Raw genomic sequence first — 20273 nt, 5'->3', positions numbered from 1 at the left:
GTGCAAGGAAATTACAAAGATTAGGGCAATTAGAAGCTAACAGATGTAGCAGGAAAGTGCACTCAACAGGATTCAATTAAATGTCCATGAGCCCTGGCCGGTTTGTCTCAGTGGATAGAGTGTCAGTCTGCAGACTGAAGGGTCCTGGGTTTGATTCCGGTCAAGGGCACATGCCCGGGTTGCAGGCTCAATCCCCACTAGGGGGTGTGCAAGAGGCAGCGGATCCATGATTCTCTCTCATCATTGATAGTTCTCTCCTCTCTCCCCTCCACTCTCTTCTTCTCTGAAATCAGTAAAGATTTTTTTTTTTTTTTAATGTAACTGGGATGAAAAAGGTAACTCTGCAGGCTACAGATAAAAGCTGCCCGGCCGGTGTGGCTCAGTGGTTGAGCGGCCACCTATGAACCAGGAGGTAACGGTTCAATTCCTGGTCAGGGCACAGGCCTGGGCATTGGGCTCCATCCCGTGTGGGGCATGTAGGAGGCAGCCAATCAGTGATTCTTATCATTGATGTCTCCCTCCCTGAAATAAAAAAAAAATATATATATATATATATTAAATATATTCTATTGATTTTGTACAGAGAGGAAGGGAGAGAGATAGCAAGTTAGAAACATCGATGAGAGAGAGTCATCGATCAGCTGCCTCTTGCACACCCCCTACTGGGGATGTGCCCGCAACCAAGGTCCATGCCCTTGACCGGAATCGAACCCGGGACCCTTCAGTCCCCAAGCCGACGCTCTATCCACTGAGCCAAACCGGTTTCGGCTCGAAATATATTTTAAAAAATAAATAAATAAAAGTTGAGGCTTTGCCGAAACCGGTTTGGCTCAGTGGATAGAGCGTTGGCCTGAAGACTCAAGGGCCCCAGGCTCGATTCCGGTCAAGGGCATGTACATTAGTTGCGGGCATGTCCCCAGTGGGGGGTGTGCAGGAGGTGGCTGGTCGATGTTTCTCTCTCATTGATGTTTCTAACTCTCTATCCCTCTTCCTTCCTCTCTGTAAAAAATCAATAAAATAGCCAAAACCGGTTTGGCTCAATGGATAGAGCGTCGGCTTGGGGACTGAAGGGTCCCGGGGTTCGATTCCGGTCAAGGGCAGGTGCCTTGGTTGCGGGAATGTCCCCAGTGGGGGGTGTGCAAGAGGCAGCTGATCGATGACTCTCTCTCATCGATGTTTCTAGCTCTCTATCTCTCTCCCTTCCTCTCTGTACAAAATCAATAAAATATATATTTAAAAAAAAAAGAATTCCGCAGGCGCTGAACCCGGAGCTTAGAAAGGAATATGAAGCCGGTTTGGCTCAGTGGTAGAGCGTCGGTCTGCGGTCTGAGGGGTCCCAGGTTCGATTCAGGTCAAGGGCATGTACATTGGTTGCGGGCACATCACCAGTAGGGGGTGTGCAAGAGGCAGCTGGTCGATGATTCTCTCTCATCGACGTTTCTAGCTCTCTATCTCTCTTCCTTCCTCTCTGTAAAAAAAATCAATAAAATATATTTTTTTAAAAATAGAAAGGAATATGAATGAAGGAGGGAGAGAGACTCAGACCGGCTGCCACCTGAAGCGAGTGGGAAATCCTGGAGCCGGATTGTCTCTGGTTTTGGAACGGAGTCCTAGCGAACACCCGGTGTGCGGTGGCGCCTGCGCACTGCGTTGCCAGGGTTTATTCTGGGAGAGACCGTTGGCACCAGGCGGCGCAGGCGCATCCGGAGGCGGAGCTGGTCCGGGTGGGCGGGGCGGGAGAGGCCGGGCCGCACGCGCACGCGCACTGCAGGCCCCGGCGCGCGTTCACCCCGCGCACCCCGACGCCCGCGGGAGGGCGGGGTCTCCTGCGTGCCCCTGCGCCGGGGGGGATTGTGGGACCGTGGCGGACGGAGCCGGGTGTCGGAGGCCCTGAGCCGACTGCAAAGCGGAGAGGCGCCGCCGCTGTGAGGAAGAGGCGGCGGAGGAAGCCGGCCTCGCGCGCCGCCGGCCGCCGCTCACACTGCGGACTGCGCGGAGGACGCCTTCCCGACCGGCCTGGGCCGGAGACCGGGCGGCTTCCCGGCTGAGAGCCTGCCTGAGCGGGCCTCGCGCCCCCGCCGACCGCGCCCCTGCACCCCGCCCGCGGCCGGCCGGCCGGCGCGCACCCCGGACTCCGGACCTCGGCGCGCGAGGGTCCCTCCGCAGGCCCGAGGCGCGTGCGCGAGAGCCCGCCGCCCCCGCCCCCACGTACCGGGCCCTGAGCAGGGCCGGAGCCGCCAGCGGCGGGGCGGGGGGGGCGCCCCGATGAGCCCCGAGTGCGAGGAGCCGCCGCCCCTCCGCGCAGGTGAGCCGCCGCCCGTGCGTCCCCGGGCCGGGCACCCCGAGTCCCGCACCCCGTCCCCGGGAGCCCCGCCTGGTCCCTCAGCTCCCCGCCGACCCTTCCCTCCTCCCGGGGCTCCTCCCGGCCAGCCGCGGCCCTCGGCCCCCCAGTCCCTCAGGTTTCCTTCAGCCCCCCAGTCCCTCAGCCCCCCAGTCCCTCAGGTTTCCTTCAGCCCCCGAGTCCCTCAGCCCCCCAGTCCCTCAGCCCCCCAGTCCCTCAGCCCCCCAAGTCCCTCAGACTTTCCTCGGCCCCCAAGTCCCTCAGCCCCCCAAGTCCCTCGGCCCCCAAGTCCCTCCGGTTTTCCTCAGCCCCCCAACTCCCTTAGCCCCCCAGTCCCTCAGCCCCCAAGTCCCTCAGGTCTTTCTCAGCCCCCCAAGGCCCTCCAGTTTTCCTCAGCCCCCAAGTTTCTCAGCCCCCAAATCCCTCAGGTTTTCCTCAGCCCCCCAAATCCCTCATGTCTTCCTCAGCCCCCAAGTCCCTCAGAATTCCCTCAGCCCCCCAATTCCTCCCCTGTAGGTCACCCCACTCCACTCCTTGGCTTCCCTTCCCAGGCCCCTCCCCGTCCTCCCACCTCTCCCTGCCCCCCCATCTCCCCTCCTCAGACCCGTCCCCTGGCACCCCTCGGCCGGTCCTCTGGTGGCTTTTGCTCCCCGGGGCCGGGGCAGCAGTGGGGCTCCCTCCGCCCGCCCCCCCCCGGGCCCGGCTTCCTGGGCGCTGGGCTTGGGGGCACTTCCGTTCTGACGCTGCGGCCTGCGGAGGGCAGGGCCCGGCCGGCCCGGGCGCCTGGCGGGTAGTGGCTCTGGGTGCGAAGCAGGGGCGCCGGCCTTGGGGGCCCGGCCCTGGGCCACCCCGCCTGCAGGCCCGAGGCACGGGTCACCCAGGGTGCCGGGGCCGTGGGAGGCCGGGCGGGCGGCACCGGTGGAACTGGCCCGGCGGGCGGCTGTCTCTCTAGGAAGGAGGCGTGGGTGTGGGGCCGGGGCCGGGAGCCGGCCCTTCCCTGTGGCGGGAGCCGCACGTGCACACGGGAAGGCGGGGACCGGGGCCTGGGCACCGGGTCTGCGTGTGCGGCCGGGTGCAGGCGTGTCGGGAGGCAGGGGGCTGCTCAGCCGTGCCCTGGAGGGTGACCTAGTGCGGGCTTTTCTTCTTTTTTTAAAAAAAAATTATATAGTTTTATTGATCTCAGAGAGGAAGGGAGAGGGAGAGAGAGAGAAACATCAATGATGAGAGAGAATCATGGATCAGCTGCCTCCCATACGCCCCACACTGGGGATCCAGCCTGCAGCCCGGGCCTGTGCCCTGACCAGGAATCGAACCCAGGACCTCCTGGTTCCTAGGTTGATGCTCAACCACTGAGTCATGCTGGCCGAGGGTTTTCTTTCTTTTTAAAAATATATTTTATTGATTATTTTATAGAGAGGAAGGGAGAGGGACAGAGAGTTAGAAACATCGATGAGAGACAGTCAGTTGATCAGCTGCCTCCTGCAGACCCCCTACTGGGGATGTGCCCGCAACCAAGGCACATGCCCTTGACCGGAATGGAACCTGGCACCCCTCAGTCCTCAGGCCGACGCTCTATCCACTGAGCCACACCGGCCAGGTCTTTCTTGGCTGCTCTTTGACGTGCAGACGGTCCCTTTCCCACCGGCCTGGAAAGCGGGGCGTTCCTGTGAGACAGCTAGGCTGTCAGGTGTGGTTTGGGGTTAAGAGCTGTAAAGCAGCATCCGTGGGGGCTCCCATCGCTCCTGGGGGGCGATTGGCTGGCAGCCCTGGGTACACGCCGGGAGCAGGGGGAGCAGGGTGCGGGGAGCAGGGGGAGCAGGGTGTGGGGCCCCAAAGGCGGTTAGGGTTTGGTTTGGGATTATCTCGGGGAGTGGCTTTCCCCTGGGGGTGATTGTGTCCCCCAAGGGACGCTGGCATTGGCTGGAGGAGACGTTTTTGGTTGTTAGGACCAGTGGGGGCGGGGGAAGGGTTTCTGATGGGTAGAGTCCGGGGTGTTGGCAAGCCGTGCCCGGGGCTGAGCCCGCACAGTGTCCGCAGGGCACGGTGCCCGCACCCTGCCCTTGGGCGTGATGTAGTCTTGGCCGGTCAGCTCTGCTGCCACCCGGGAGCCACTGTGTGTTGTGTGTGTTGACTTACTTCCGTGGTTTCGGTGCGTCCGGTCGGCCCTCTCCAGTCCCAGCAACTTCTCAGGATCTGTGGCCCCGGGACCTGCAGTTTCCATTCATTCACTGAGTCCCTACCCTCCTCCCTGGGGGCCTGCTCCTGTGCTGGGTCCTGGGAGACGGGCACCCGGCAGGGGAGGCAGGTGACCCAACAGAGAGACGCTGTCACAGAGCCCCGGCGCTGTCACAAGGCCCCCACGGAAGCCGTGGAAGTGTGGCCCGGGCCCGGCGCAGTCAGGGAGGCTTCCTGGAGGAAGTGGTGGCTGCGCCGAAGCCTGAAGGACCCCGAGGAGCTAGTGAGGCCCTGGGAGCCGGAGCAGAGGCGGGAGCCTCGGGCCGGGGCCGGGGCGCCGAGGAGCGCCCGGTGTGGCGGGAGTGCTGAGCGCCATGCGGGTGGCAGGCCGAGATGAGGTGAGAGGCCGGAGCTGGTGCCGGTGAGGCCTTCCCGGCCGGGCCCGGCCCGCAGTGGGCAGGCCCACACGGGGGTGGGGACAGGCCAGCCTCGGGGCCGGCCCGGCCGCGGCTCTTCCCCGTGCGGTCAGCCGGGGGCCCCCCGGGGGTAGGTCCTGGTCGCAGCCACGGCGACCTCGGTTTGGACAGGCAGGATGGAACCCAGGCCTTTGTGACTGGCCCCGCTCCCATCTCCCAGGGCCGTTTCCAGTCCTGTGTGTGTGTGTGTGTGGGGGGGGGGGGGGGGTGTGCTTTTTCTTGTTCCTTTGCACCCATGGCCCGTCCCGGAGACAGTACTGAGTGGGAGCTTTCGGCCCTGGTCGGCCCTCGGCCTGGTGTCCCCGCCTCTTCTGTGTGCTGGCTGCGCACCCTCTGGGTTTGGACCGGCACAGCCACCCCCTAGGAGAGTCAGCTCTGGGGTCAGAGGGCAGGGCGCCTGGCGGAGGCGCCCCAGGCTTTCCCGTGTGGCCTTGGCCAGGTCCCTCTCCGCCTCCTCTCCCCGAGGGGGCGGGGGTCTCCGCCTGCCTGCCTGGTCTGTCTCGGGCTGTGTGGCAGCACATGTACGGTGTCCTGCCTCTGCTGGCTTCCCGTCCGTGCAGTCAGGCGGCCCCGGCCCCGGCCCCTTTCCAGATTTGGCCGAGGGGACAGTGGTGGGGAGTCAGAGGGAGGTGGTCTGGCTGCGCCCCGACCTGCGGGTCCTGAGGGGCCGGACGGGCTGCCATGAGCTCGCCTGGCCTGTGTCTCCCTGGAGCAGCCAGTGTCCTGAGGGTGGCAGCCTCTGCCGGGCCGGGGCCGGGGCCGGGGCCGGGGAGGAAGGGGTGTGGGCCAGAGGGTTGCCCGCGGGCCCGGCAGGCGGAGCTGTGTGGACGGCGGGGCGGCAGGGACAGTGGGGACGGCCCCGCAGCCACGCCGACCCCCGAGCCGGCAGAGGGGGGGTGCTGGTGCTCAGCGGCTTCCTTTCCCGCGGCAGCCCCCCTCTTCCGCTTGCGGCCGCCTTCGCTGTCAAACGGTCGCTAAAACCAGCGGCAGTCACTTCCGTTTTCTTGGTTTGCTACAAGCTGAAGGGTGGGGGTGGCGGGAGTGTGGCGCCCGACGCTGTTTGAATGACTCGATCACGCAGGCAAACGGGCCGGTTTCCCCCTTTGGCCACCCCAGGGTGCAGGGTCCCCTTCCCTCCCCCCAGCGTCCCGGCCCGCGGGCCTCGGGGCCGACAGGAAGGGGCCGGCACCTGCCGGCTCTCCTGTCACCTGCCTGGCCCAGCTGTCCGTACAGCACGGCCTTCCGGCCGGAGGTGCCCGTTTCGCCCACAGGAAGCGAGGCTCCCGGATGCCAGGTGCCTGGCCCAGGGCACCGAGGGCCTGGGCTGGAGCGCGGAGCGCTTGTGGCGAAAGGCTTCCTTTTCCTCCGAGTGTGCCCCCTTCCGTCCCACTGGCCTCCGCGTTCTGTGTCGCGTTGAGAAGTGACGTGTGTAGGGCCCCCAGCAACACTTAGTTGCCCGTTTTGGCAGCCTCCTCGGAGGGGCCGCCTGAGGTTCGGAGAGTTGAAGGGGCCACGGGGCTGTGAGGCCCCTGGATCCACAGTCCATGTCCCCCAGCTCCCCCAAACGCCCTCCTCCCCCGTTGTATCGCAGCCGCCCCCTCCCTGCTGGAAAGCCAGCTGTGAGAGGGTAGCCCACCGCTGTCCAAAGCAGGGGGGGCTGAGGGAGATTGGGGTAACAGCCTGCACCCTCTAACCACGGCTTTGGAGGGGGTGGGCCTCTAGTCAGGACAGTGGGGCTGGCAGGCCTGGGCCCGGGGTCTGCCTCTTGGCAGTCGGGGCTCCTCCCTGCGGGCCAGGTCCCTGCCTCTGTCACATGGGAATAAACGCCGCCCCACCTCCTCCTGGTGCCCCACGCGGTGCAGGCTCTGGGCAGGGCCGGCTGGGCCTACCTGCCCCACCTGGGGGCACCTAGTGCGGGGACTGGTGGGGCGGTGGGAGGGGGACGGGTGGCTCCGCTCAGCTGGCGCCCCGGCAGCCGGGTGACTGGGCCCGGCCCCGCACGCCGGGCAGCCGGGTCTGTTTGTTTTGGTGACGGTTTGTTGAGATGTAACTCATACACCGTATGATTCACCGTTCACAGCGCCGGGCAGGGGCTCCTGCCCGGCCACAGCTGCAGCCTCCCGCGATGGCCGTCCGGGCGGAGGCGTGACTGACGGGGAAGTGGTACGGAACCGGTTTTAGGACTTTGGGGGCTTCTGGTGGAAGGAAACCCTGCGCCTGTCAGCAGCCCTCTCCCGGCTCCTGATGGAAGCCCACGGCGGGGGTCCCCGGTGGCGGCCTTTGGCCTCGGGCCCCTTGCTGCCGGTGTGGGAGCGGGCGGTATGCGTGCCACGTCGAGGTCCTGGCTTCTTGTGGCCCAGGTGACGCCCCCAGCTCAGGCTCCGTGCCAGGCTCCGTGCCAGGCTCCGGCCCGGGGCTGACGGCGGCCTCGGGCGGGGGGTGCTGTGCGGTTCTGTCACGCAGGCAGGGCGCGGGGAGTGCCCGTGGGTCATTCCTGTGCCTGATGTGCCCGGCAGGCTGGGACCACGTACCGGAGGAGGTGGGCAGGGGCCTTGGCGCCTTGAATTCAGGGACCGGAGCGGCCGTCCTGGGCTTTGGGCCAGGAGCCAGCGTGAGACACTCACCTCGGTGGCTCTGGGGAGTGGCCTGAGTGGGGGTGGGGTGAAGGCCGGACCGTCTGACTGTGAGGACAGGACCCTGGGGGGCTGTCCCCTCCTGGCCGGCCTGCATCCGGCCACGCCTCCAGGCGTGTCGCCGGGGCTGGGAGCAGACAAGACCCTCAGGATGGCTGTGGATTAGAGCCATGTGTTCCTGGGCGGCCGAGGGGGCTGAGGCTCCGGGGAGGCCGGAGGGGAGCGGGGGCAGCGGTGCCTTGAATGGTCAGAGGCTTGTAAGGCTGGTCACTGCCCCCTGGCCCCGCCCTGGCTCAGTCCGGCTGCTTCCCCGTCAGCATCGTTCTCCTCGGGCTGTTGCTCTAACTGTGGCTGGCGTCCCGTCCATGCAGGCCGGTGTGGGCAGAGAGGGCTCGGGCATCGGAGAAGAGGGCCTGGCCGGCGGGTCTGGAGGTGCCCAGGAGGGACTCGTCCCCTGGGTCCGTTCGCGGTGGCCTCTGCCTCGGGCGTGAGCTGGCCAGTGCCCGTGCTGTGCTGCAGAGCCCCAGCTGCCCTGGGCGTGAGTTGCCCTTGGTAATGGGGTGATACATCCCTGGTGGTCTGGACTGAGGGGTCTGTGGGGGACACTGAGTTCGGGTCCACCCGGCGCCTGGTCAGCGCTCTGCAAGAAGTGCTCCTGATGCCATAGCCTGGCCTGAGGGTCACAGTCAGGGCGCCCTCCGGGGCTGGGAGCCGGCCTGTCCTTCCTGCTGAGCCGGGGACCCTGTCTGTCATGCATCCTTCGGCCCGTCCGTGGCTGTCCTGGGAACGCCCCCGTTTCCCTCTTCCCTGTCCTGGGCTGTGGGTGGGGAGGGGGTTGGGCGTGTTTGTGTGTGTGTGTGTGGCATCCAGGCAACGGCACAGACTTCCCTTGCCTGCCACCGCCCCACGCCCTGCACCACGTGGCGACTCGCTGGGCTGCATGGTGGCTGCGTGCTGGCCGTCATGGGCACTTAAATTTGTTCAGCAAACAGATTGAAGCGGGCTTGATGGCCGGGCTTCCAGGATGAGCACAGCTCTGGCCCCGCCCGGGGCCCCCGCCCAGCTGTGGGGACAGCACGGGACTCTCCCTCGCGGGCCCTGCACGGTGCACACTCGGGCCTCTGGGCCTGGGGCTGAGGGTTGAGCAGGACAGAGGGCCTCAGGGGTCTGGGCCAGAGGCAGCGCGGGGAGCCCCGGGGCCCGGTGCTTGCTGAGTCGGCCGGCGGGCTCAGCGGGACAGCCCTCCCCGCAGGGCGCCATGTTCTGGAAGTTTGACCTGCACACGAGCTCGCACCTGGACACGCTGCTGGAGCGGGAGGACCTGAGCCTGCCCGAGCTGCTGGACGAGGAGGACGTGCTGCAGGAGTGCAAGGTGGTCAACCGCAAGCTGCTGGACTTCCTGCTGCGGCCGCCGCACCTGCAGGCCATGGTGGCCTGGGTCACCCAGGAGCCGCCGGCCAGCGGCGAGGAGCGGCTGCGCTACAAGTGAGCTGCGCGGCCCGTCCCCGGGGCTCCCGGGGGGCGAGGGGGCCGAGGCGGGGGCCGGGCGCCCAAGCTCTCACTGCAGGGCTGTGGGGAGCAGCGGCTGGCCAGTCTTGTTTCATTGCCCCCCCCCCCATCCTTTCTCCTGCGTCTTCTCCCTTTGGGCTTTTGTCGAGATGAATGTAGCATCCAGTGCAGTTGTGAGGAGGAATCAGAGCTCCCTGTACCCCGCCTGCCCGCCCCCCCCCGCCCCCCCCCCCGTGGTGACTGAGCACCCTACAGCCCAGCGTCCCAGCGGGTGATGTCACATGGCTTAGAGCAAGTCCTCTAGCTCCAGGCAGTCTTCTCACCGGTAGTTCTCTTGTAACGTTCCCTCCTGCGGAGCATAAGTTGGATGACATGTGCCTGTGCCCAGCTGGTGCCAGGAGCAGAGTTGGCATGGCCCTGGGTGGCCACCACTGTCCCCCCCCCCCCTGCCCCCGCACACTCCTCTGCCCTTCTCTCCCACCCACCCCGTCACCCCATGGGTACTGAGGGCCCTGGGTGTGCTGGGGCCAGGCTGGCAGGGCCCTGTTGGGGGCACTTCCGTCCGCCCTGGTCCACCGGTGCCGCCCTCTGCCCGGCCCCCACACCCCTGGGTGGTATGGTTCTCATCTCTGTGGTTTCTGTGCCTGCGGCCTGAGCCAGATGGTGTGTGGGTGAGGGCTGCCCGTGCCCTTTGTAAAGTGGAAGTGATGTGGGTGCGGGGACCTCTGGCAGGGTCAGCAGACCCCTCTGACGGCCATCCGTCTGTCGTATACCTGCTCCCTCCTGTGCTCTGACCTCAGGCCAGCGTCCCCCTCCTTTGAGTGTGTCCAGTGGCTCCAAGGACTGGGGTCTGGCTCACAGGAGCCGGAAGCACTGAGGGAGCCTCCATTTCTCCGCCTGTGCCCTCTGGCCCCTGGGTGCTGCCCTGCGCACAGGGCACCTCCAGCAGATTGTGGTCCCCCGGACAGGGCGGCCCACTGGGCAGGCGGCCCTCCAGCAGTGTATGGAGGAGGGGGAGGGGAGGGAGGGTAGATCACCGGGCAGACTGTGAAGGGAGGCTCTGGTGGGGACCCGGGCCGGGGCGCCCTGGGGACCAGCAGGTGGCTGCAGGAGGTGACCGCTCCCTGTGGGGTCAGGAGGGTGGGCATGCTGTGGGGTTCTGACAGGGAGGTGAGAATGGCGCCGCTGGCTCTCCCCCTTATCTGTTTCCCTCTCTGGATGTGACAGCCCCCTCCCCGCCCCCCAGGTACCCCAGTGTGGCCTGCGAGATCCTGACCTCGGACGTGCCCCAAATCAATGACGCTCTGGGCGCCGACGAGTCCCTGCTGAACCGGCTCTACGGCTTCCTGCAGAGCAGCGGCTGCCTCAACCCGCTGCTGGCCAGCTTCTTCAGCAAGGTCATGGGCATCCTCATCAACCGCAAGACGGACCAGGTACCCGCCGACCTGGGCGCCCCTGCGGGCAGGGGGGGGCGGGGGCGGTCCCTCCGCTGACGCGCCCGTGCCCGCAGCTCGTGTCCTTCCTGCGGAAGCAGGACGACTTCGTGGACCTGCTGCTGCAGCACATCGGCACCTCGGCCATCATGGACCTGCTGCTGCGGCTCCTCACCTGCGTGGAGCGGCCCCAGCTGCGGCAGGAAGTGGTCAACGTGAGCAACGGGGCGCGCGGGCCGGGAGGGGAGGGGCCGGGAGGCGGGGCGGGGCCTGGAGGCGGGCCAGTGAGCGGAGCCCCGCCTTCTTTCTCACCCCAAGTGGCTCAACGAGGAGAAGATTGTCCAGCGGCTCATCGAGCAGATACACCCGTCCAAGGATGACAATGTGAGTGTCCCAGACACACCGCCCTCCCGAGGGGGGTGGGGAGAGGAGGCGTTGGGAGCCGGGTGCCCATCTCCCCGCTCCCTGGCGTGGTGGCGGAGCAGAACGGGGTTTACCCACAGGATGTTTCCAGCCCGGAAGTTGGCACAGCCTCCCTTGAGCCAGCAGGTCTGGTGAGGGGCCTCTGTGTCCCGGCGCTGTCCCAGCATCCTGGCTGCTGCCTCCCCTGGGCCACTCCCCTCCCCCCAGCTGGCTCCGCCGGGAGAGCCTGCTTGTTCTTCAGAGAATCCACCTGGGGCCTCGCTCCCCTGCCCCACGGGTGCAGGTGGTCAGCACCCAGGGCCGGCCTGTCCCCGTCCCGGGAGGGTGGCGGCCGTCCAGGCCTTGGTGGCAGAGGGACAGGGTGCCCACTGTGAGCCTGCCCGGGTCCAGGCTGCCTGTGGGTCCGGGTCTGTGGGTCCTGGGTGTCTGCCCATGTGCTGGCCTTGCGTGGCCTTTCTGGCAGCAGCTCCCTTGAGACTGAGTCACATGCTCTGCCCACCTGTTCCTCCCGTGGACTCGGTGCTCCGTGTGCTCAGAGGGGCAGCTGTCACCGAGCTGGTGTGCGCCACTGCAAAAAGGAGACCCTGTGCCCATCGGCGGCCCCCATTCCCCTCCTGTACCCAGCCCCTGGCAGCACCGGTCCGCATCCTGTCTCTGGGTTTGCCTCTTCTGCGTGTTTCATATACATGCAGTCACACGTGTGGTCCACGGCTGGCCTTGGCCTGAGCACCGTGTCCTGTGTGCATCCGTGTTGTAGCGTGTCGGTGCTTCATCCCTGGCTAAGGCCGAGGATCGCTCTGCTCAGTGGGTGGATGCCCCTTGGCCATGACGGGCGCAGGGCTTCTGTGGACCTCTCCTTTTCCAGGAAGCCTTCCTGGGTTTCCTCCTTTCTCTGCCGTCGCTCCCCTCCAGTGTTTGGTGTCTGGAGCTTCGGTCCTTGTGTCCCTGTGCCTGTGCCATTCTCCTCCCCGTTCCTAAGGGCCGGGGCCAGATGGCCAACTCATGGGGGTGCAGACACCGGGCCGTGGGGGCCTGGCAGCCAGCCGGGTCCTCAGCGCTCTCTCTGCTCCCTGCCTGCCCCCCCTCCCCCAGCAACATTCCAACGCGTCGCAGTCCCTGTGCGACATCATCCGCCTGAGCCGGGAGCAGGTGATCCAGGTCCAGGACAGCCCGGAGCCCGACCAGCTGCTGGCCACCCTGGAGAGGTGGGTTTGCGGGAGCACTGGCCCCGGGGGGGACGCCGGCCTGGGAGCCTGGGTCCCAGCCCTTGACCCTGACCCTGACCCTGACCCCTCTGCCCCAGGCAGGAGACGATTGAGCAGCTCCTGAGCAACATGCTGGAGGGGCAGCTGAACCCGTCCGTGCTCGTCAACGGGGTCCAGGTGCTGCTGACGCTGCTGGAGCCCCGGCGGCCGCGGTGAGGGCCCCCCCGCGCTGCGGCGCCCGGAGGGCTGGGGTCACTGCGGTCCCAGAGCCCTCCCGTTCCCACCTGCCAGCCGAGGACACCAGCCAAGTCAGCTGCCCACGGCTTCCCGCTGGCGTCCCCACCCAGGGCCCCTCGGGCGGCACTGTCCAGCACACAGTGGGGCTTCCACCCTAGGGCCCTCAGGCCTGGTGCCTCCCTCAGGCCTGCCTCGTGTCCTGCAGCCTCTCACTCCTCTCCTGGTGTGCTCACACACACACACACGTGTGCGTGCGCACCGGCTGTCCGGGCTGCTCACTGCCCTCCGCCCCGCCTGCTGCAGGTCCGAGTCCGTGATCGTGAACAACTTCTTCAGCAGCGTGGACGGGCAGCTGGAGCTGCTGGGCCAGGCCACGCTGGACAGCCCCGTGGCCAGCATGGGCGCCCTGCACGCCCTGCGCCCGCGGCTCAGCCGCTTCCACCAGCTCCTGTTCGAGCCGCTGGAGGTGGGCTGGGCGGCCTGGGGCTGGGCGGCCCGGGGTGGCGGGGAGGGTGCTCCTCGGCCCCGGGCAGCCGTGGCTGGGAACGGAGCCGCCTCTGTGTCTGCAGCTGGAGCCCCTGCGCACGACCTGTGGGGTCCTGGACCCGCCTCTGGGCAACACACGGCTGCACGTGGTCAAGCTGCTGGCCAGCGCCCTGAGCGCCAACGACGCGGCCCTGACCCAGGAGCTCCTGGCACTGGACGTGCCCAACACCATGCTGGTGCGGGGGCAGGGCCGGGGGCACGGGGGGGGAGAGGGTAGGGTGGGCCTCGGGGGGGTCTCCATGCCAGCCCGCACCTCCCCTCCCCCCTCAGGACCTCTTCTTCCACTATGTGTTCAACAACTTCCTGCACACGCAAGTGGAGGCGTGCGTGAGCACCATGCTGAGCGCCGGGCCCCCTGCCGACAGCAGCGTAGAGACGCCCGCCCCCAACCTCGGCGTGAAGCACGTGAGCAGGGCCTTGGGGTCCCCTCCCCCTCCCACAGGCTGGGCTCCGCCCCGGCTCTGTCCCCGCCTGTCCTGGAGCCAGTGCTTGGTGTGGCTTCCCATCCTGGGTGGGGCCTCAGACTGGTCTTCAGGTCGGGCCTGGGGGAAGGCGGGTGACGGAAGGGAGGGACAGTGAGCTCAGGAGGGGGTGTCCTGGGAAGGACGTCCTCGGGGTGGCGGCTGCCCGGCCCTCAGAGGAGCGGTTCGGCGGGAGCTGGGGTTTGCTGTCTGGAGGCATGGGGCTCGGACAGGCCGAGGGCGTTTGAGGAGCAGAGTGGGCTCGCCGGGGAGGGGCAGGCTGCGTGGATGGAGCGCTGTGCGTTCCAGAGGGAGCAGTGGGGGCCGCCTCGGCCCCGGCTGGTCTGCGGGTGGCGCTGTGACTGCTGGTCCCCCACAGCTGCTGCAGCAGTGCCGCCTGGCGGAGCGCATCCTGGCGTCCTGGGAGGAGAACGAGCGTGTGCAGTGAGTGTCCCTCCCGCCGTCCTTCTGGGTGGGCGTGGCCGGCGGCCAGGGTCCAGCTTCGGCCTCCCCCCAGGTCCGCAGGCGGCCCGCGGAAAGGCTACATGGGCCACCTGACGCGGATGGCCAACGCCCTGGCGCAGAACGCCGAGAAGGGGCCCAACGCCGAGCAGCTGGGGCAGCTGCTGAAGGAGATGTCGGCGGAGCAGCAGGAGCAGTGGGAGGCCTTCGTGTCGGGACCCCTGGCCGAGACCAACAAGAAGAACATGGTGGACCTGGTGAGGCCCAGCTTCCCGCTTCCTCACTGCCCGCGCCCAGTCCCACGGACAGGCCCTCACCGCCCCGCTCCCCCAGGTGAACACGCACCACCTGCACTCCTCCAGCGACGACGACGACGAGCGGCTCAAGGAGTTCAACTTCCCCGAGGAGGCCGTGCTGCAGCAGGTGGAGGCTCCAGGCTGGCCCGCCCCGCCCTGCCCCGCCCGCCCTGTGTCCCCTGTCCTCCCGCCCTGACCGCCCTCCCGCCCCCCCGACCATCCCTGTCCTCCCGCCCTGACCATCCCGGCGCTCCCGCCCTGACCATCCCCGTCCTCCCGCCCTGACCATCCCCGCACTCCCGCCCTGACCGCCCTCCCGCCCGCGCTCCCGCAGGCCTTCATGGATTTCCAGATGCAGCGCATGACCTCGGCCTTCATTGACCACTTCGGCTTCAATGACGAGGAGTTCGGGGAGCAGGAGGAGAGTGTGAAGTGAGTGTGCCGCCGTCGGAGGCTGCCTGCGCGGCCTCTGCCCTCCTCCCCGGGCCCCCCCTGGTCTGGTCGCTGGGAGGCTGGGGTGGGCCACCTGACGAGGGCCCCTCCAGAGGCTGCTCAGTGGCCGGTTCTGCGTGTTGGTGCTGGTGGCGGCAGCATCTAAAAACCGCCTCTGGGTGTGGTCGTGAGCGTTCTCCCCGTCTCCCCAACGTTCCGCCACGGGCACCTGCGCTTTCACAGTCAGAGGAATGCCAGTTGAGGAGCGTGTAAGCTGTGTGGGCAAACCCGTGACAGCACCTCATAGCGAAGGGCAGGAGCGGCCAGGGCCCCTCTGAGTCTGGTCCTGCTACTGTCAGCCCCCGGCCGGGCAGGTCCTGCTCTGTCATGGCCCGGTGTCCAGGGCACCCGGGGCTGCGGGGCCCTGAGGGTAGTGCCCGCCGAGCGGGAGAAAGCCCTGGGTCAGGGACAGGCAGGCGGGCACCGCTGCGACAGGGTTCCTGCTCCGCCCGTCCCCTCGGGCACCTGTGTGAGGTGGACAGGAGTGAGGGCAGGACGTCAGCTCTGCCCACATCCACAGGGGGCCTGCGCCGCGGGGAGTGGGAGTCAGGGGGCCGATGGCAGAGGTGCAGCTGCGGGTAGTGAGGGCACATGCGTGCGTGCAGGGAGGAGCGGCAGGAGCAGCCTGTCCCGCCTCAGCCTCTCAGCCTCCTCACCCCCCGCTTCTCCCCAGCGCGCCTTTCGACAAGACCGCCAACATTACCTTCTCCCTCAACGCCGACGACGAGAACGTGAGTGGCCCCCGTGCCCTGGGGGTGGGGGCTGTGGGCAGTGCCGCCCACCCACCTGCCCCCTGCCCCCTACCCCCGCAGCCCAACACCAACCTGCTGGAGATCTGCTACAAGGACCGCATCCAGCAGTTTGATGACGAGGAGGAGGAGGAGGAGGAGGGCCAGGGCTCTGGGGAGTCCGACGGGGAGGACGGCGCCTGGCAGGGCAGCCCGCTGGCCAGGGGGGCCCGCCTGGGCCCGCCCCCAGGTGTGCGGTGAGTCCGCCCGCCTCCTGCTCCGGGCCTGGTGGCATCGCGGGGGGTGCGGGGCCCACGGGGGCAGTTCCCGTCGGCTCGGGGGAGAAGCCTGTGGGAACGGGGCGGGTGGGGGGCCTCCGGGCCCTGAGGCTGGGAGCCCCGCTCTGCGGGGTTCGCTCCAGCAGGAGCCGGGCCCGGCTCTTTGTGGCTGCAGCTCAAGGGGCTCCTTCGGGTGCGGCTGATGCAGGTGCGTCTGCAGCCAGCACCTCCCTCCCCTGGACTGTGCTCTCAGGGCGCAGCGCTCAGGCAGGGGCCCCCAAAAGGCGGCTGTTCCACCGCTGCCCTCCCCCGTTTCAGTAACAGGACAGGTGATGACGGCCCCTTCCTCGGTCAGGTGTCGGGACCTGTGACCAGGTCTTTGTGCGCTGTTTTCCTCCCTCCGGGCTGCCCGGGGCTGGTGGAGGGAGCCAGAGGGTTTACCTTCCTGACGGCGTGGGAGGAGCATGCAGGCGCGGGTGAATCCTGAGGTTTGGCCTGTGGGCACCCCTCTGCCACGGCTGCTGCCTGCCCTCCGGGGGGCCGCTGCCCGGACCCCTGCTGGGTAGGCGGGTGTGGCGTTCTGTGCCGGGGCCATCGCTGCGGGGTGCCCCCTGGCCCGCCCAGGGGTGCCGCTGGGTGAGCAGCCAAGGCCCAGGTCGTGGTCACCACGTCTTCCTAAGAGGTGCCAGCCTTAGCCTCACATTCGGGTTTGGTCCCTCTGAGCGACGGGCGGGTCCACCTCATTCCTGGCTCGTGGGCAGCCCCGGCCCAGCAGCCCCTGCTGAGGGGCCTGTCCCTTCCCCACGACGGGGCCATGGACTGCGTGAGGGCGTGCCTGCCCCGTCCTGGCCGCGGCCCGGACGGCCGTCTTGATGCGCCGACTGCCGTCCGGGTCCCTGTGGTGTGCGGTGGGTGTGAGACAGGTGTGATCTGCCGTTTCGCTCAGGTTGTGTTGATGGTACGGGATCCCTTGGGATTCCTGGGAATTTGGGGGTCTGCTTGTCAGTTTCAGCGAGGGCCTGGGGCCTCCGCTGGGGTAAATGTGGGCGTTGTCTGTCTCTCCTGGCCCCTGCGGGTGCGGTGCGTCTCCCTGAGTTTGGGTATTTTAGCTTCCAGCAGCGTTTTGAAGTTTTCAGAGCGTCTGTTTTTATTTCTTTTGTTGACTTGATTCCTAAGTGTTAGATTCTCCTCAACGCCCCGGTGAGTGGGATTGTCGCTAGTCACTGAGGGGTAACAAGGGGATAGAAAGGCGGTAGCTGTGGGCATCGGCCCGCCTCCCGTGCCCTCTGGGAACGCCCTCCCGCAGCACTTCCTGCCTGGAGCACAGGCGCCCCCTGCCGTCGGGTTACTCCTTCCTTCCGCCCGGACAGCGGAGCAGATGCGGGCGTCTGGTTCCTGATGTTGGCCGGGCCTGGAGTCTGACTTCAGGGAGAGCAGCGCCCTCCTTCCCCGCGCTCAGCATCTGCTCCACCGGCCGTCGGTGGGCGGGTGGCCGGGGGCTTGGTCTGCGTCTGTCACCCAGCCGTGTTCCAGGAGCAGCTGCATGTGCTCACGTTGCTCTCAGCGGTGACAAGAGTCCCTCCCAGCCCCTGGCCGGTTTGGCCCGTGGGCTGAAGGGTCCGGTTTTGATTCCAGTCCAGGGCACACACCTCCGTTACAGACTCAGGCCCTGGCCCGGTCAGGGCGTGTGCGGGAGGCAACCAGTTGATGTGTCTCTCTTGCACTGTGTGTGGTTCCCCCAGCCCCCCTCTTCTGCTCTCTACCTATCAATGGGCAGACATCCTCGGGTGAGGATTAACAACGACCAAGAGCCCCCGAGTGAGATGCCGTGTGCTGGGAGGGTCTGTGAGGGAGACTGGGGCCTGCCCGCCCTTGATCAGCAGGAACTTCCCCCTCCTTGTGTTACCCTTCAATGTGGGGGGCAGCCTTGAGGGTGGGGGGTGGGGGGTGAGGGGGCTGGGAGTGGGGATGGGCCCATTCTCCCTGCACCAACAGCTCCTCTGGTTTCTGGGGCAGGAGCGGAGGCAGCACAGATAGCGAGGACGAGGAGGAGGAAGAGGAGGAGGAGGACGGCGAGGAGGACGGCCAGGGGGCCCACGATGGGGCCGGGCCCCCCTCTGACCTCCACCCTGGCCCCCAGCCTCCTAGTGAGTGCCCACGCGGGTGGGGTCCGGTGGACACAGCGTCTGCCTGCCCTGCTCACTGCCGCCTGCTCTCTCCCAGGCCCCAGCCGGGCAGCCGCCCCTGACCCAGTGCCTCCAGACACCCCGGCCGCCCCCCCAGACTCCGGGGAGAAGGAACCGCGCCCTGGGGCCCCTGCCCCTCAGGGGCCGGTCGCTGTGCCCCAGGGCCTCCCCGCCCCGAGCCCAGCCGACCCCGCGGCCCCAGGCACTCTGCAGCTCAGGTGAGGCCGCGGGCTGGGCTGGGGGCGGCTCCGTCTGGTTCCCAGGCTCCAGCCAACCACCGCCCCTTGGCTGCTTCCGCCTCCAGGTCCCAAGACCCCGCCCCCCCCTCAGCACCTCAGGAAGCCTCCGATGGCGGTGGCGGCCGAGTAGCGGAGCCCTCAGGTCAGCCCCTGCCCCCCGCCCCCTGCCCCCGCCTCCCCGCTGCCCCGGCCTGCACCCGCTGCCCAGGCTGTCCCTCTGTCTCCCCAGCCCCCTGCCAGGCCTTGGTCAGCGTCAAGGACCTCCAGGCCACCCTCCGCAGGACAAGCTCCACCCCCAGCTCCTTGGACAGGTGACCTGGGGGCAGTTTCCGGGGAGCGCGGGGGAGGTGAACAAAGCCTGGCTTTGGGATGGTTGCTACTCGGGAGCGGCTCCAGGGCCCTGTGCCGTGTCCACAGGACAGGACCTTGCTGCCCTCCGGCTCTGCGGGAGCCCCGTGGGCGGGAGGGGCCCGAGGGGAAAGGGCACGCAGACCGTGTCCCCATGAGGACTTCCTGCCCAGCGGCCCGGGTCTGCGGGCGGGGTCAGGGCTGCGGGCGAGGGCCTACGGCTGGGCGTGAGTGCCTGACCCCGCCTCCCCACAGCGCAACCAGAGACCCTGCTACCTCTGTCCCAGCCCTTGGGGCCCCCCAGCCCCCCCAGACCATGGAGAAGGAGAAGAGCCCAGAGCCCATGGGGTGAGTGTGGGGTGGCCATGGCGGGGGGGGGGGGGGGGGCTGGGGGGAGGCACTGACCTCCCGTGTCCCCTCTCCCCACAGTGCCCAGGCCCTCCAGCTGCCTCCAGTGCCCAACGGCTCTGCCCAGGGAGGCCCGGCGTCCCCAGGCGCCCAGTGAGTCGCAGGCCAGGGCTGCGGTGGGGGGTGGGGGGTGGGGGAGGGGCAGTGGCCCGCGGCTCCTCACCCCTCTCCCTCTTGGTTCCCAGGTAGCTGCCTGGTTCCGGTGATGGCGGCCAAACCCTCGTCCACTGCGCGGATCCTGCCCTGGCGGGGTCAGGGTGGGTCCCGTGAAGGCCTGTTGCCCCATCAGCCCGTCCAGTCTCACCCCCACCCCGCTCTCTCCTCTGGACTCCCAGGAGCTGGCGCCAGGGAGACAGGCCCCACCCACCCCCATTTGCACTGAGAAAAAAAAGATGGAGTTTTATCTCCTTGAATAAAGATATAGAGTCGAGTAGAAAGCAAGGAGGAAAGAGCTAGAGAGAGAGAGGCCTATATTCTATATTATATGTATGTCCGGGGAGGAGAGGGCAGAGAGCCAGATGGAGCCAGGCCGGGGCAGGCGGGGGACCACCCCTTCCCAGCGGGGCTGCGTTGGGGTCCCTGAGGCACCGCCCGCCCCCCGCCGCTGTGGCTCTGATGCCCACACCCACACTCGGCCGCCAGCTCAGGTCCACCTGGGGGGCCCGAGGGGGCCGTGCCTTTGCCCGCCCCACGCCCCAGGCCCTGCACTTCCCCGGGAGCTCAGGGCCTCCGCCCGGCCGTGGCTCGGGGCTGGCGTCCCGTCTCTCCGGTGACATTCCCTCGAGGCCCTGACACACGAGACCCCTACGCCTCCCACAGACCCGGGGCGGGGCTTTGGGGGGTGTCCAGCTGGGGTCCCCCTCCAGTGCCTGAGGGTCTGGGGTCCAGCCCAGTTGCCAAGTGCCCTTGACCCAGCGCCCTCTCAGGCCGCGTGAGTGTGTGTGGGTGCCCAGCTGTTTCATACTCAGCTATAAATGAATGAATAAAGGAGACAGTTTAAGACGTTGCTGCTCAGACCTGGAGTTCTGGGGGGGCGGGAGGGGAGCGCCCTGAGCATCCCCCGGACTCGCCCGGCCTGGTCTCCAGAGCCGTGGCCGGGCCCCCTCAGTCACCCAGCCTCACGTGTCCACTGGTGAGCGCCCTCTGTCCAGCCTCTGGTGGGAGGTGGGGGCGGGAGGTGACCCAGGAAACTCGCTGGCCTCTCAGTGGTGCCTCGGGGGGAGGGAGACAGGGGGGAGGTCAGTGCAAGAACAGGCCAGGCCCGGCCGGCTTGGCTTATTCGACAGAGCCTCTGCCTGCGTGCGGGTGGAAGGACCCGGGTTCGATTCCCGTCAAGGGCACGGACCTCGGTTGCAGGCTCCTCCCTGGTCCAGGCCTGGTCTGGGCTCCTGCAGGAG

At 67.6% G+C, this 20273-nt stretch overlaps 1 protein-coding gene across 3 annotated transcripts; it reads left to right on the top strand.

Moving 5' to 3' along the window:
- Window positions 1–1802: 1802 nt before the first annotated feature.
- On the top strand, window positions 1803–19878 carry PPP6R1 (protein phosphatase 6 regulatory subunit 1). Of its 3 annotated transcripts, none has more exons than XM_084906306.1 (23): window positions 1803–2305; window positions 8878–9110; window positions 10381–10567; window positions 10645–10782; window positions 10886–10951; window positions 12083–12195; window positions 12294–12407; window positions 12736–12898; window positions 13002–13154; window positions 13249–13383; window positions 13819–13883; window positions 13957–14158; window positions 14235–14324; window positions 14532–14629; window positions 15363–15420; window positions 15502–15674; window positions 17712–17842; window positions 17919–18099; window positions 18186–18262; window positions 18350–18431; window positions 18724–18816; window positions 18898–18969; window positions 19062–19878. In XM_084906306.1, the coding sequence occupies exons 2-23, from the start codon at window positions 8884–8886 to the stop codon at window positions 19063–19065; spliced, it is 2622 nt and encodes an 873-aa protein (XP_084762432.1). In that variant the 5' UTR covers window positions 1803–2305; window positions 8878–8883; the 3' UTR covers window positions 19066–19878. The 3 variants fall into 3 exon arrangements, with proteins under 3 accessions (XP_084762432.1, XP_084762431.1, XP_084762433.1); XM_084906305.1 differs by lacking the exon at window positions 1803–2305 and adding an exon at window positions 4774–4914; XM_084906307.1 differs by lacking the exons at window positions 1803–2305; window positions 18898–18969 and adding an exon at window positions 4774–4914 and having other exon boundaries at window positions 19062–19175.
- The last annotated feature ends 395 nt before the right edge of the window (window positions 19879–20273 follow it).

This window comes from Pipistrellus hanaki (genome assembly GCF_964339955.1).
Source record: "Pipistrellus hanaki genome assembly, chromosome: 15".
Classification (NCBI taxonomy): Eukaryota; Metazoa; Chordata; class Mammalia; order Chiroptera; family Vespertilionidae; genus Pipistrellus; species Pipistrellus hanaki.
Note: the sequence above shows the minus strand (reverse complement) of the source record. Positions and strands in the feature narration are given on the sequence as shown.